The following is a 14,015-nucleotide window of genomic DNA, read 5'->3' as shown; positions in this document are numbered from 1 at the left end:
GAGCGCGCCTGTGTCAAAGCAGATCTTTCAGCGTTGCTGTGAGAGCATTTCTTCATTTACTTACCCATTGCCGCTGCCATCTGCTGCTGTTTCAGGGTATTACAATCTCAACATTTAAATTTCAAAAGGAAAGAAAAACATTTTCCAACATTGAATCTTTATTTAAATTAGTGTTGTTGCCACGCACGGGCACAACTGACCAGGACGAGATCATAACTTAATTAGGCCTGGTTCACATTTGTTTCTTGCTAAACATCTGAAAAATATTCTTAGAATTTTGATTCAAGAATATTTAATATCTTGTCAATGTGACAGCATGAAAATACAAAATGAACAAACCCCCCAAAAACTTTTACATTAAATGAGACAAAAATAGGGATTAAATTCTGAGACAATACAGATAAAACACACGATTTTTAAGTATCAGAAAATTGTAAAAGTAAACCTATTTTTATTTAATAGAACAAATCAAAATGAAAAGTTAAGTTGCAGGAAGATCTCTTTAACAGGTCAATGTATATCAATTTAAACCTGTTCTCAGATTATATCAGTGTATAGAAATTATATGGAAATGTAGTGGAAAGTCTGGGTGTAACACTGATTGAAGTGAATGTTTTCACCTAACTAATCTTGCAATCATCTGCTGATCACCGGCTTACTGCAGTTGCAATAGCTGCATTTCCTTTTATTACACTGCCTAAAATTTCAATATAACTAGAGTCAAACTTCAGACTTTGCTTTACCAAGAATTTACAGCCATGCTTCATTTTTAAGGACATTGGAAGTTGATGGGAACCTTTTAGCTGTCATATAGCATCACGTAGGTCATGACATAATTCCAATGTGAAAAATCCATGTCAATCTTTATCCAGTTGCAATCCTTTTAGCATGTTTTTACTTGTAACACATTTACATTCAAAGGTTGTCTGGTTGTCTTACACAATTTGACAGAACTCCTGTCTGTGGAGCGCTGCCTCATCGAGCAGCTTCAAAGACAATAAGGAGGGATGAGAGGTAACAGAAAAATAAGCAAAAATCACTTTCTGGTTTATTTGTGAGCACATCAAGAAATTCTCCGCCGAGCACCCGTCTGTGCTTGTGGTTAAATTTCGTCATGTGGGTGGCCCTGACTCGTTCTACAACTCCAAGTTCAACAATGTGTGACTGTGTCAACACAAACACCACTGTGCTTCTCTCTTCCTTCTACTCCTGGCTGGATTTTTAAAGCAAGAGACGACGGCGTGGAGGACCGGTGTGGAGATTCTTTCATCTTCCTTTACACCATTGTTTTGCTTGCTTCTTTATTTCCCTGAAAATTAAAAAAAAAAGTGGTTACGACAAAATATAGCCACACTGCAGATTAAGACTGGTTAATAAATATCTGTTGTGTTCAACATTTAGCTCTCTATCAGGGATGGTAGGAGATACTTAAAGCTCCAACCTGCAGTCTCAGTGTCAGCTAAACATTTTCTTTAGTTTGGAAAAGAAGCCTCCCTCCTCCTCTTTCTCCTTCTGCTTGTCCTGTTCCTCCTCTGATGCGGTTGACTTCGTGCTGGTGGATGAAGTGCTGCTGCCCCCTCCTGGACAAAAACATGCACTTCATCAGGTGAGTGCAGAAGGGCTAGACTACCCATCTCTATGGATGTGCGCATTATTATGAAATCATGCTTTGACTCTATGATGGAGCTGAGCTTTAGTTCTGACCTCCTGAAGGACTGACGCCACTGATAGTCCCCTGAACCTCCGTCTCTTCCTCTGCATAACTCAGCAGAAGAGAGCGCTGCCTCCGAGTCAACTTCCTGCAGGAAAGTGAAAAGAATCATGTGATTATTACCAATTTATCTCAGAAAATTAAAAAAAATCCATCTTATAAGATGTAACAACAAAACATGCATAAATAAAAATATACATAAACCTCTTATAGCCCCTTCATACAAATTTGATACGGCATTATTTAAAAAATTTTGTGGGTCTAAATAAAGTTACACTTTTTTAAAAATTCAAATGTTACAGTCACATTATCATGTTTCTGTAATAACAATTAAATAATAAATAAAAATTCTGCCAAAAAATGTCTGGTTGTAGGACAATCAGACTAACTTACTTGGGCACTTTGATCTTAATGTGAACATAATGATCTCCGTAGCTGTAGCTGTTTATCCTCCGAATGCCTTTCCCCTGCAGCCTGATGATCTGATCAGCCTGGCAGCCGGCAGGAATCTGAAAACATGACCAACGCATTTTGAAATGGAGGTTTCCTCCAGTGAAACTCCCTGTGAGGCATCTGAGAGAGGCAGCTAGAAATACTACAGGCACCGCTCTTTATTAAAACTTTACACTCAGTCTTTAATAATTTGCAGAAATAAAAAAAAAAAAAAAAAACACACAATAGACAAACTATAAATATCAAACACTTGCGCATTGAGGTTACCTAAAAACACATTTTATTAGCTTAAGCAGAGATTAAGTCAATTAAGTCAAGAGTGCTGTGCCCCCCTTAAAGACCAGAAAGCCCCATGGGGCTCACCCAATCTGAAATCTTCACTCTAATCAAACAGAAGAGAAATTTTCTTGAGCTCTTCCATGAAATCTTTATTCAAAAACATTAAAATTTGCAGGCTGTTGACTGTAACCTGCTAAAGCTACACAATCATATGCTAAGTGTTTAGGCCAACGTGTAACAACTGCCACTGGGACACAAACCTCAATGCAAGAGCAGTAAATTGAGAGTATTATCACACACGGAGCACCTCCTATTACTCACTTTGTTTACAAAGTGGGCGTTCTTAAAGTCAGCAAAGAGGCACAGAAAAGAAGATCAGACACCAGCGAGGGAGGATAAGAAGGACAGACGCAACAACATTGTCATCCCCTATGTAGCCGGTGTATCAGAAAAACTCAGGAGAGTTTTCTCCAAGCATGACATCCCGGTGTACTTCAGACCCAGCAACACACTCAGACAAAAACTGGTTCACCCGAAAGACAAAACGCCAAAACACAGACTCAACAATGTGGTGTATGCTGTACAGTGCAGCGAGGAATGCCCAGACCTCTACATTGGAGAGACCAAACAGCCACTTCACAAGCGCATGGCACAACACAGAAGAGCCACCTCCACAGGACAAGACTCAGCTGTCCATCTGCATCTTAAGGATAATGGTCACTCTTTCGAGGATGCCAATGTTCACATTTTTGGACAGAGAGGACAGATGGTTTGAAAGAGGAGTGAAAAAAGCCATCTATATCCACTGTGAGCGACCATCTTTGAACAGAGGCGGTGGTTTACGACACCAACTCTCTGCCATCTATAATCCAGTTTTGAGTTCCCTCCCCAGATGCCTTAACGCCCACTCACATCCTGGGCCATCTGACCTCAGGAATTCGCATGATAAGGTGGGGCCAGGTTTCACAAAGAGCTCACCCGAAACTCTGGCTGATTGGGACCCACACCCAGTTCCACACCTTGGCTCAGGCGATTAGAGGATCATCAGGGGGTCCTTTTGTCCCTCTTTGGGGGGATACTCCCACTAGGTTTATATCTGGGACTCTCCACCATTTGACCTTAGAACTGAAGAAGCTTCTCGGATGAGAGGTGAAACGTCTTCAAGTAACTTAAAGAAGTCCAGACGCTTTTCTTTGCAAGCTCCTTAGACTACAATGACCTGGATGACTGAGAACCTTCACAGACATTTTACAAACAAGTAAAATTCTTTACACATATGTAACCGTACATGTGTAAAGAATTTCAAACTGAATTTCTGTTATTCCTGTGGCCCAACTGCAGTATCATTGTGACCCACTAGGATAATTGAAAATGACTGGCCTTCTGAATATTACTGTCGACACACACTCACCACAATACTGATGGTTTCATAGAGGCCCTGTGTGGTGGCTGTGCCTCCCAGGACGGCTTGCGCTATTGAGATGAAGGCATCAGAGTGGATGTCTACTCCACTACGTCTGAACACCGGGCTCCTCTGAACCTGCACAGATCAAACACGACGCATCACACCTCTGCACTGCTCTCTCACAAGTAAAATAAGGAGAATGTGAATTTGAGAGACCAAAACTTACTCTGAATGTAATGAGGATTTCTTTAGTTCCTACTGACATTCGCACCGTCTGACCATTGTCCACTCCTGGAATATATGCAGTTGTCTATTTTAAAACCGACTATTAAACGCAATCTTCAGAGGTTATTCGTTTTAAGCAGCAGTAGCTACAAACACTAGAGGTAAACTCTCGCATTACAAACATTGATGGATTTGAGAACCCAGGATGGAAACCTACCGGCAGGTACAGGCACAGTGACGGTCTGCCTCTTCTTAGTCTGGCCTGAACCTCTGCACAGGGCGCAGGGCGTGTTTATGATGGATCCTTTCCCACCACAGCGCCGGCACGTTGAGCGCATCATGAAGGGTCCTGTGCTGATCGACTCCTGCAAGGGGCGACACAGACAAGCTGACGAGTGCAGCCAGGTGCTGAGAGGAGCCTGCTGCCGAGCGTCGGTCGGAAACTCACCATCCCTGTGCCATTGCAGTAGTGACAGTGAGACACCTTAGTCCCCGGCTCGTTGCCCCTCCCGTCACACCTCTGGCACGTGTCGTCAATGTTCACACTCAGCTCCTTATTCACGCCCTTTGCCGCCTCCGAAAACGTAAGCTCCATCACAAACTAGGAAAAGATGGGAACATTTAAAAAGTGTTCAATTCTCACATCTGTATGTTAAACTGAATCTTAACTAAACACATCAAATTAACATCACATATCTAAAAAGATCGATGCTATGGTGTTGTCAGCGACCTCTTACTTCTGGCCTTTCTTCAAACATGCTGTTGATGTTTCCGAAGCCCATGCCTCCTGTAAACTCTCCAAAGATCTTCCTGAAGAGCTCCTCGGGATCTATAGTGGCGCCCCCAGCCCTGTAGTACTGCTGCTGGCCAGCACCGGCACGGTTCGGGTCAAAGCCCGCCGCGCCGTACGTGTCATACTGCTTCCTCTTCAGCTCGTCACTCAGCACCTGCACACAGAAGCAAGAGAGCAGATAAATATCAGGCTAAATGTGCTTCTGGAATGAACTTACGTATAACTGTTTTGCTTTGAGGTTTTTTTTTACCTCATATGCTTCAGCTAGCTTTGCAAACTTCTCTTTGGCCTCTGGGTCATTTGGGTTGGTGTCTGGGTGGTATTTCTTTGCCAGCTGGACAAATGAAAAGGAAAAGCTTGCATTCAAGGCAAAAGAAAACTGCATGTTTTACTCATTTTACTGGAATGACACATATAAGAAGTCTAACGAGAGCATGTTAAGAGACCTGGTAGTAAGCCTTCTTGATCTCCTTCTGTGAGGCAGTGCGGGAGACGCCCAGGACTTCATACAAGTCCTGCTTGTTTGCTAGTCTGCTGCTGGAGTGGAAAGAGCAGCAGCTAATCCCATGGGGACATCTCACCCCTGCAGAGGAAGAGGATAACATGGTGACATTAGAGGTGCAGATTTATTTTTTTTTACAAATATCTCTGAGGAGTTTTCTAAATGTGTGTGAACCACTATGTGTGTATAATCAGACTTCAAAACTGAACATAAACGCAGTAATTCATTTTTTTAATTTTAAGTTTACATCTAAGAGGAGAACTAATACAGTGTATAACTGTATAGTTTATTTTGCTACAGCTAAAATTAATACTTCTAATTGAATATTTTTTGTACATGTAGTCCTAAGTTGTTAAGTTGCTAAGTAATTATTTAATTATTGAAACTTTTGACCATTAATTTCCTTTGACTGAGTATATTTGGTAGTCACTGCAGCTATCATTATATATTTGTTTGTTAAATTAGACACAGCCTTCTTGACTTACTGATCACTTTGTAGGAACATCTGTTTATTCATGAAATGTGTGAAGTGTGTGAAATGTGTTCAAATACAGGTCATCAGTTAATGTCCAGATTAAAGAACGTAGACAAGATGTTAAGTTAAATGAGAAGAATATCTGCAAGTGTTGCTACTAAGCATGCGCATCCGACCATCTTCTAACAGGAGCAACCAGCATGACAGCATACCACGTGACAAAGCAAAGGCTCCGTTTAACAACACAGTGAGATCAGTGGTCAGCAGATCTGGAACCAGCCCAGAGATGTCATTAAACACAGGATCTGCAGCCTGAAGGTGCTGCTGATAAATACACAGACAATATCCTGTCATTATGTCAACACAGAGGAATCCCTAAGAGAGAAGTTCAAACTTTTGTCGAGTTCATCCAATGATAAAGTGAAGTTGCTACCTGGTATTAGTAACGTTGTCCTGGGAGTATCTAGTCCTGGTGAAGCACATTTAAAAATGAACAGTCACCATTTATTCTAAAGAGGGGGATGGAGAACTAAGTGATGCTGCCATACAGGCGGTCTGATCCGTAGGAAGGTGTGTATGGGTGCAGAGTGTCACTGGTGCATTCACACTGCACTGACTGCTACTGGTTGCCTCATTCTCACAGGAGGCTAACGAACTGTGCAGAACTACGGCAGCATTTCAGTGTCGCTCACTCTCTCAGCATCACAAAGCTCTGTTAACTGGACCTTCAGACAGGCTGCTGGATATCGCATTTAGAATACGTCTGATATAAAACAGGTTTTGCGACACTTAGCTAACTTATCCCACCTGTCAGTTCTCTCAATGTCACGGCATTTCCGCGTGTCCAAGAGCTCAGGCTAACCGCTGTCCCTGCCCGGTGTGTCTGTGATATGGTCGCTGGACAAACTCCTCCATTCCCGGATGAAATAATGAGAAAACGGCCGCTACGATATCCAGAAGAAACTGATGCTGTTAACCAGCGTGTAGTCAGCCGGGCAGCGGAGGACGCCATTTTCGCGTCACTACTGGCTTCTTCTTCTTCTCTGGTGTTTAACGGCAGCTCACATCTATCTGTGTTGTATTACTGCCTCCTTCACGTCCTGCGTGCAGTGTTGCCAACTTAGCGACTTTGTCGCTATATTCAGCGAGTTTTCAGACCCCCTAGCGACTTTTTTTCTAAAAAAAAAGTCGCTAAAAAAGACGTGAAAGACATTACAAAAAACAATAATTGCTAAAAGAAATTTAATTTGTAGTTCTAAATAAATTCTAAATGCATTTAGGACGTTTTTTGCTCACTTTATGTCTCGTCCACGATGTTATTTCTCCCTCCAGCAGCGTAGGTTACAATTATATTAGCATGACCAATTATGCAAATTAGGTGATGACGTCATTTGGCGACTTCTAGCGACTTTTAGGACAACCAATAGCGATTTTCCTTGCTGAGGAGTTGGCAACACTGCCTGCGTGAAATTTCCAGAATTTCCAAGAAGTCACATTCTGGAGAAAAGTCCTGTGCAAAAAAGCGATCGTCTGCCAAAAAAAGCAGTCTCCTATGTTTCTGCGTATTTTTATTGTGTAATGGCTTTGCTTATATTGGTGAATAGAGTGCTGTGAGTATGATTTATTGGTTAGATATATATTAAATAAAGAATATACCTGTTTTTGCAAGTCTGCATTTTTGTACCAACATGATAACAAATCATTTTTTTCGGCCACTTAAAATATCTTTATAGAACGGTGATGTTTTTGATGGTGCCTTGGCCATATCTCTCAAAAAAGACTTTTTTTTTATATTGTCAATGAGACTTTTTAGCTGAATAAATAAAGGACAGGGATGTTGTTTGTGGCTCAAAATGACTTGCTGTCATTTGTGAACGAAATTTTCATCATTTTTAGCCAGATAGTCACTGAAAGAAGCTAAATAACATTTGTCTCTCTTGTACTGAAGTTTCAAATGTTCCTTATTCAATTATATAATTTATAGCATTTTTAAAATAATCCACACTGAATACAGGTATCTGTAAGTTGTGGTGACAGTACTTCCTCTTCTATCTAGCACTACTGAAGATGAGCAAGCATAACGAGAGTAACACTCTTTTACTCCTAAGATTTTTTAAGGCAGGTAACTTCAAATACAATGTTTCTATCTAACACCAGCAAACACACAATCTGTTTGTGTTCAGTCTGTTGCTGACTGTGTTTGCTAGTCGATGTAAGGTATTTCCCAGAGAGAGAAAAGAGTATGACAACTACACTCAGAGATGGAGAAAGATATAAGAAAGACAGAAGAGGAGTGGAAGAAGAGAGATAACATTTAAAGGTACGGACTTATCAGTGATGCTTGATAAACTGCGGATTTAAAGATTGCATGGCATGTCATCATCATGTATTTTCATATTGTGAAACATGCTGCAAAACAAACTAAGGTATACCTACTTTGTTTATTCAAATGTTTCATGAAAATACTGGGGAGTTTTGTGCAGTAGATAAAGGTACGGTTGTTGTACTGTGATGGATTGATAGTAAAGCACTGTGTTGGTTGTGGTGCTCATGGTCAGTGGTGGGTTCCATCAAGTTCAGTTCAGCTTCAGTTTCAGTTTTATTTGTCATATGTAAGTTAGCACAGGGTCAACATTGCAATGAAATGTACATGACGAGCAGAAGACAAATCACTCAGCAGTATAGTACAGTAAAAAATAAAATATTTATGAAATATAGTTAAACATTTTGTAAAAAATGTTAACAGACTAAGTATATATATATATATATATATATATATATATATATATATATATATATATATATATATATAGGTTATTTTCCAGGCACTGCTTGTACAGTACCATTACCTCCTCTCTATAGGCTGTCTCATGTTGTCTGTGATGAAACCTATGATGTCTAGTAGATGAATTTGCATTTAAACTTATGGTGCTTAGATTCATTCACTAAATCCAACCTCTATAACAACGTTACACTGTCTAGTATGAAGTTAGTATAAGCAGTATACTGTCAGTGTAGAGGAGGGAAATCAACAGAGGTAGCTCATGATACATCCAGTCCTCAAGTCGCAATCCCCTAACATCCCAGAATACTTTATGTCTTACTCTTATTATCTTTGTGAGTTTTAGCAGATCCCTTTTTCTTTACTTCACCTTCACCTTCAAACTTCACCACCACATGAAGGGAATAGACTTAGACTTCTTCACCTCACTGCACCTTACCGACCTCACTCTCCGAGACTTCCAGGCTTGCCTTCTTCTGCTTGTTTCTCCTCTTTTCACAAAACCTTCCAATCTCCACTCGCCACCTGCTGCCATTAATTTCCCTCCCTATTACTCCTCTCATACATTTTCTGCTCACTCAGCTCCATGTTGTTGGATCTGTTTTCACCCACCTCTTTTCCTACCATGGCTGTCATGAAGAAGCTGCATAGAGTATTGCTATCAGATCTACAGGCTGTTGGCCAACACTCTCACATTAAACTTGTTATTCAACCTACCACCGCAGTCTGTAATCCAAAGTCAAAGCCTGTTAATATATTTAAATAGTTTCAGACAAGCATAAGAATCTTTAGTAAACAAAATCAAATGTTATCCATCTCATACTGAGGTTTCTGATGATGAGTGACAAATCTCATGGCGACCACACCGGAGCCTGAACTGCCAAACCTTCCAAGCCCTAATACACACAGTCTAATTAGAGCATCCCATCAGTGTACTCAGGGACTGTTTAAAGAAGTCGATGTCTTTGGTGAGCAAGTGAATGTCATTTACTAGTTTAAATAATATGTTTATAACTGGCCTTTTATTTGCAAACTGATAAATCAGTGGATCCTGGCCAGCAATGATGAATCTAAACACATTGTGACTTTTTAGACCAACAACAAATGTTTCTGTTTTGTGTCTGTTCAGTTTGAAACATTTTCAAGAGATTCCTGACATTTATGTGCATCACAGCATTCAAGTAACTTAATTTTCATCTATGGAAATAGCTGCCTTGCTATTGAAAGGAGATCTAGATCACACATACAGTACAGGTTTTATATTTATTCTTGGTGGTTAACTGCAAAAGGAAGTAGGAACTAAACATAATAAGCAGGGGACTTACCATCACATTCAAACTAAACATTAGACTACCCGCACACAAACATACACAAATTCTTCCTTTTGATTCTTTTACAATTACAGAAAAGACAGAAAAAAGCAATATGTGAAAGGTTGCTTAACATATGAAACAAAAAATAGTCAATGAAGCTTAAAGCTTAAAACTCATTTCTGTATAATAATATTAAATATCAAATGTTGAGAGGGATACAGAAAACCCAATATCTATGTTTTGCCTCCCATCAAAAACCTTCAAGTTCTTTGCTAAGCACGTTTTCTTTGATTGACTGGTTGAACTTGCTGAATAGTGAATGTTTGCGTGAATCTAAATGTTTGCCTCATGTGTGAATGTCCATGCAAAACACACAAATGGAAGCTATACGTCTGTAATAATATAGTAGTATAATATTTGTGTAAAATATTAGTAAAAGTGGAAATTATGCAAATAAAGTCACTTAAGTCACTAAGAGATGACACGTTTTAGATGTCTGGGAGTATCATTAATAACTGCAAACACTAAAGCTGTACTAAAGGACAATTTAGAAATACATTTCAGAAACACTAAACAACCATTAGTGTTGAAGATAAGCAGATGTAAAGATAGGTTTTCAATTTCACAGTTCAGTTTTTTTTTTCTTGCTTCTGTGAATTTCTCCCTTCTTTGTGGAAGACTTCTCCATCAGGCTGCTCTCTCCACTTCAGAGTGACTCCACTCACTCCAGTCTCATTCAGTTTGTCCTGCAGCTGGAAGATATAAACAGTAGATACTTTAAAACTGCATTTCTAGGAATAAGTACTCTGAGAACTACAAAGGTCAGAGGGCATGTAGATTAGAGCAAAGGCCCATGTGAAAAAAAATAGAATAACATGTAATTTTATTAAAAACTATCTGCATATTTTCCCTGTGTAAACTGATCCTTTGAATAACTCACAAGAACAGGTGATCTCATTTATTGAAACCAGCAAGCTTTGACGAAAACCAAGAAGCTGAACTTAATTTGAAGAACTTCACATGGTGTTGTGGGTTATTTAAGAAGCAAACTTTTGCATCACACTCAGACGTTTTTCTTGTAGTCTGACTATTCAAGCTGAGTAGTACATACTTAGTCAGTCTTTAAATGAAACTAATGAGAATGACATACATACACCTCAGAACATACTGTAACGTGTTCTTACCGTTTTGTGTTTGACATAATAGACACGGTCCACAGTCCACGCTAGTATTCACATATACACAGATGTACACAGCAGGACTTTTACTTGAGAACTGTTTTCTAACACTGCCTGGGCAGCAAATGGCACATTTAAAATATAAAAACTGATTCACTAAAATGTTGAATGAGAACAAATAGTCAATATGTCTGATCTAAAAGACCAAAATATAGTTAAATTAGTTAATTCTGAAATTGTAAAAAAAATTTGAACACATTGCTGAGAACTATTCGGTTTTGTGAAATGTTCAGGTTTACACTGAACCGCCTAATAATGTAACACTTCTTTAAATTGTATACAATGGAAAATCATAGCTACTAAACCTAAAACCCCCCAAAAAAACAAAGGTCATAAAATAGAAATCTAAGGTTGGATTTTTGAGACTTGCCTTTTTCAAAAGGTCTGCTTTCACAGCTGAATCCTTCACATTCAGGGAGGCGCCGTCTATTTTCAACTTCAGGTTTATTACTGAGAAAGAAAAGAGCTAATGAAAAAGAAAATATCTAAAGACCTAAAGGTCTGCAGACGTATTGATTTAGGATCATGAAAATATAAATAAGTACCTTTTTGTGTAACTTCCTTTTCTACATCATTGCTTTGCAGGTTACTGTAGCAAGCAAATGGTAGCTTTGTTTCACAGGGAAGTAACCTCCATTTTCCTAATCTCTGCAAATCTGCAACACCACACAACTCGTATTCTGAATCAAATGTCTGCGGAAAATCATCCCAGTATCCAAAACTAGTACTCCAGTGATTGTGCACAAATCCAATCGTGTCAACCCATGCTTCAGTTCCATTGGGCAACAATGACTGCACATCTTTGTTCCATGTGCGAGTTAGTTCGGTGAAATTCTCTCTGCAATACTTCAAAGCTCTAAAAAAATCCATGCTTTCATTCACAAAAACATATTCAGGACCCAGGGGGTTTGTACCTGCAGAGAGAATTGTGGACAAATGGTTCAAGATTAGTTACATGGAATTTAAAACCAAAAAAAACTTTATGACAATAACATGACTCTTTTTGTGCGTGCTCACCATTATAACAGATGAATGGATGTTCCACTGAGCAATTGTTATTCCACCTTACTCCATTCAATGAAATGCTTCGACAGAAAAAACAAACAAAGAAAGGTGCCATTTTTATTTTCTGGTCTTCCTTGATGAAGTCGTCCTCTCTGTAGTAATTTTCATAGCGGATATGGGTGTACAGATTAATCCAGACTGCAGACTTGTGACCAGCAGATGAAACTTTCTTTTTAAGTTGGTTCATTTCATTCATGTCTTCAGTAACAGCCAGTTCTGTGTATTCAGTACTGCAGTAACGAGCAGCTTCATGCCAAGTCAAAGGTTGACTGACAAAGTGGTACTGACGGCACTTACAGAGGATGAGCCAGCCTATGACAAAATTATGACCATGTGAGGTGGACACATCATAACAATAAGCACTGCTAGAGGTTGAAAATAAAATTTACTGACCTGAGACATACAAGACACCAAGCAAGATCTTCTCCATCATGATTCTGCTCCGTGGACTGCAAAAGTAACTGAAGGGGACTAAAAGGGGTTTAGTTTTTGTTCCTGAGAAATACCATTGGTCTGTTGGCCTCTTCATGCAAAAATGTTACAGTGACTGATTTTATGGAAATATACAGTGGGGCAAAAACGTATTTAGTCAGCCACCGATTGTGCAAGTTCCCCCACTTAAAATGATGACAGAGGTCAGTAATTTGCACCAGAGGTACACTTCAACTGTGAGAGACAGAATGTGAAAAAAAAATCCATGAATTCACATGGTAGGATTTGTAAAGAATTTATTCGTAAATCAGGGTGGAAAATAAGTATTTGGTCACCTCAAACAAGGAAAATCCCTGGCTCTCACAGACCTGTAACGTCTTCTGTAAGAAGCTTTTCTGTCCCCCACTCGTTACCTGTATGAATGGCACCTGTTTGACCTCATCATCTGTATAAAAGACACCTGTCCACAGCCTCAACCAGTCAGACTCCAAACTCCGCCATGGCCAAGACCAAAGAGCTTTCGAAGGACACCAGGAAAAGAATTGTAGACCTGCACCAGACTGGGAAGAGTGAATCTACAATAGGCAAGCAGCTTGGTGTGAAAAAATCAACTGTGGGAGCAATCATCAGAAAATGGAAGACATACAAGACCACTGATAATCTCCCTCGATCTGGGGCTCCACGCAAGATCTCATCCCGTGGGGTCAAAATGATCATGAGAACGGTGAGCAAAGATCCCAGAACCACACGGGGGGACCTGGTGAATGACCTGCAGAGAGCTGGGACCAAAGTAACAAAGGTCACCATCAGTAACACACTACAACGGCAGGGAATCAAATCCCGCAGTGCCAGACGTGTTCCGCTGCTGAAGCCAGTGCATGTCCAGGCCCGTCTGAAGTTTGCCAGAGAGCACATGGATGATACAGCAGAGGATTGGGAGAATGTCATGTGGTCAGATGAAACCAAAGTAGAACTTTTTGGTATAAACTCAACTCGTCGTGTTTGGAGGAAGAAGAATACTGAGTTGCATCCCAAGAACACCATACCTACTGTGAAGCATGGGGGTGGAAACATCATGCTATGGGGCTGTTTTTCTGCCAAGGGGACAGGACGACTGATCCGTGTTAAGGACAGAATGAATGGGGCCAAGTATCGTGAGATTTTGAGCCAAAACCTCCTTCCATCAGTGAGAACTTTGAAGATGAAACGAGGCTGGGTCTTCCAACATGACAATGATCCAAAACACACCGCCCGGGCAACAAAGGAGTGGCTCCGTAAGAAGCATTTGAAAGTCCTGGAGTGGCCTAGCCAGTCTCCAGACCTCAACCCCATAGAAAATCTG

At 40.1% G+C, this 14,015-nt stretch overlaps 2 protein-coding genes across 2 annotated transcripts; both read right to left on the bottom strand.

Annotated features, from left to right (window-relative positions):
* Positions 1-431: 431 nt before the first annotated feature.
* LOC102779794 (dnaJ homolog subfamily A member 3, mitochondrial-like) lies at positions 432-6,873 on the bottom strand. Its single transcript, XM_087841566.1, has 12 exons — positions 6,651-6,873; positions 5,313-5,449; positions 5,117-5,200; positions 4,811-5,020; positions 4,522-4,674; positions 4,291-4,438; positions 4,075-4,139; positions 3,855-3,983; positions 2,105-2,220; positions 1,705-1,799; positions 1,442-1,580; positions 432-1,309 (listed from the first exon to the last, which is right to left on the bottom strand). Exons 1-11 carry the CDS (start codon positions 6,853-6,855, stop codon positions 1,456-1,458), a joined length of 1,467 nt encoding a protein of 488 aa, XP_087697692.1. The 5' UTR covers positions 6,856-6,873; the 3' UTR covers positions 432-1,309; positions 1,442-1,455.
* A 4,571-nt stretch (positions 6,874-11,444) lies between these two features.
* Positions 11,445-12,770, bottom strand: LOC118455258 (uncharacterized). The gene is made up of 4 exons (XM_087842487.1): positions 12,635-12,770; positions 12,194-12,553; positions 11,722-12,090; positions 11,445-11,626 (listed from the first exon to the last, which is right to left on the bottom strand). Exons 1-4 carry the CDS (start codon positions 12,768-12,770, stop codon positions 11,445-11,447), a joined length of 1,047 nt encoding a protein of 348 aa, XP_087698613.1.
* Between the last annotated feature and the right edge of the window lie 1,245 nt (positions 12,771-14,015).

The sequence above is a fragment of the Neolamprologus brichardi genome, chromosome 6, assembly GCF_056152115.1.
Source record: "Neolamprologus brichardi isolate AB-2024 chromosome 6, ASM5615211v1, whole genome shotgun sequence".
NCBI classification, from domain to species: domain Eukaryota; kingdom Metazoa; phylum Chordata; class Actinopteri; order Cichliformes; family Cichlidae; genus Neolamprologus; species Neolamprologus brichardi.
Note: the sequence above shows the minus strand (reverse complement) of the source record. Positions and strands in the feature narration are given on the sequence as shown.

What these genes read in the sequence shown, in the direction of transcription:
- LOC102779794 (XM_087841566.1), bottom strand. Translation starts at nt 6,855, where the DNA reads ATGGCGTCCTCCGCTGCCCGGCTGACTACACGCTGGTTAACAGCATCA. An exon ending in GACATTGAGAGAACTGACAG is followed by an intron (nt 5,450 to 6,650) that starts GTGGGATAAGTT and finishes CTTCCTCTGCAG; the next exon opens with GGGTGAGATGTCCCCATGGG. An exon ending in AGCTAGCTGAAGCATATGAG is followed by an intron (nt 5,021 to 5,116) that starts GTAAAAAAAAAC and finishes TTCTGTGTGCAG; the next exon opens with GTGCTGAGTGACGAGCTGAA.
- LOC118455258 (XM_087842487.1), bottom strand. Translation starts at nt 12,770, where the DNA reads ATGAAGAGGCCAACAGACCAATGGTATTTCTCAGGAACAAAAACTAAA. An exon ending in TCCATTCATCTGTTATAATG is followed by an intron (nt 12,091 to 12,193) that starts GTGAGCACGCAC and finishes TTCTCTCTGCAG; the next exon opens with GTACAAACCCCCTGGGTCCT. An exon ending in AAAGGAAGTTACACAAAAAG is followed by an intron (nt 11,627 to 11,721) that starts GTACTTATTTAT and finishes TTTCTTTCTCAG; the next exon opens with TAATAAACCTGAAGTTGAAA.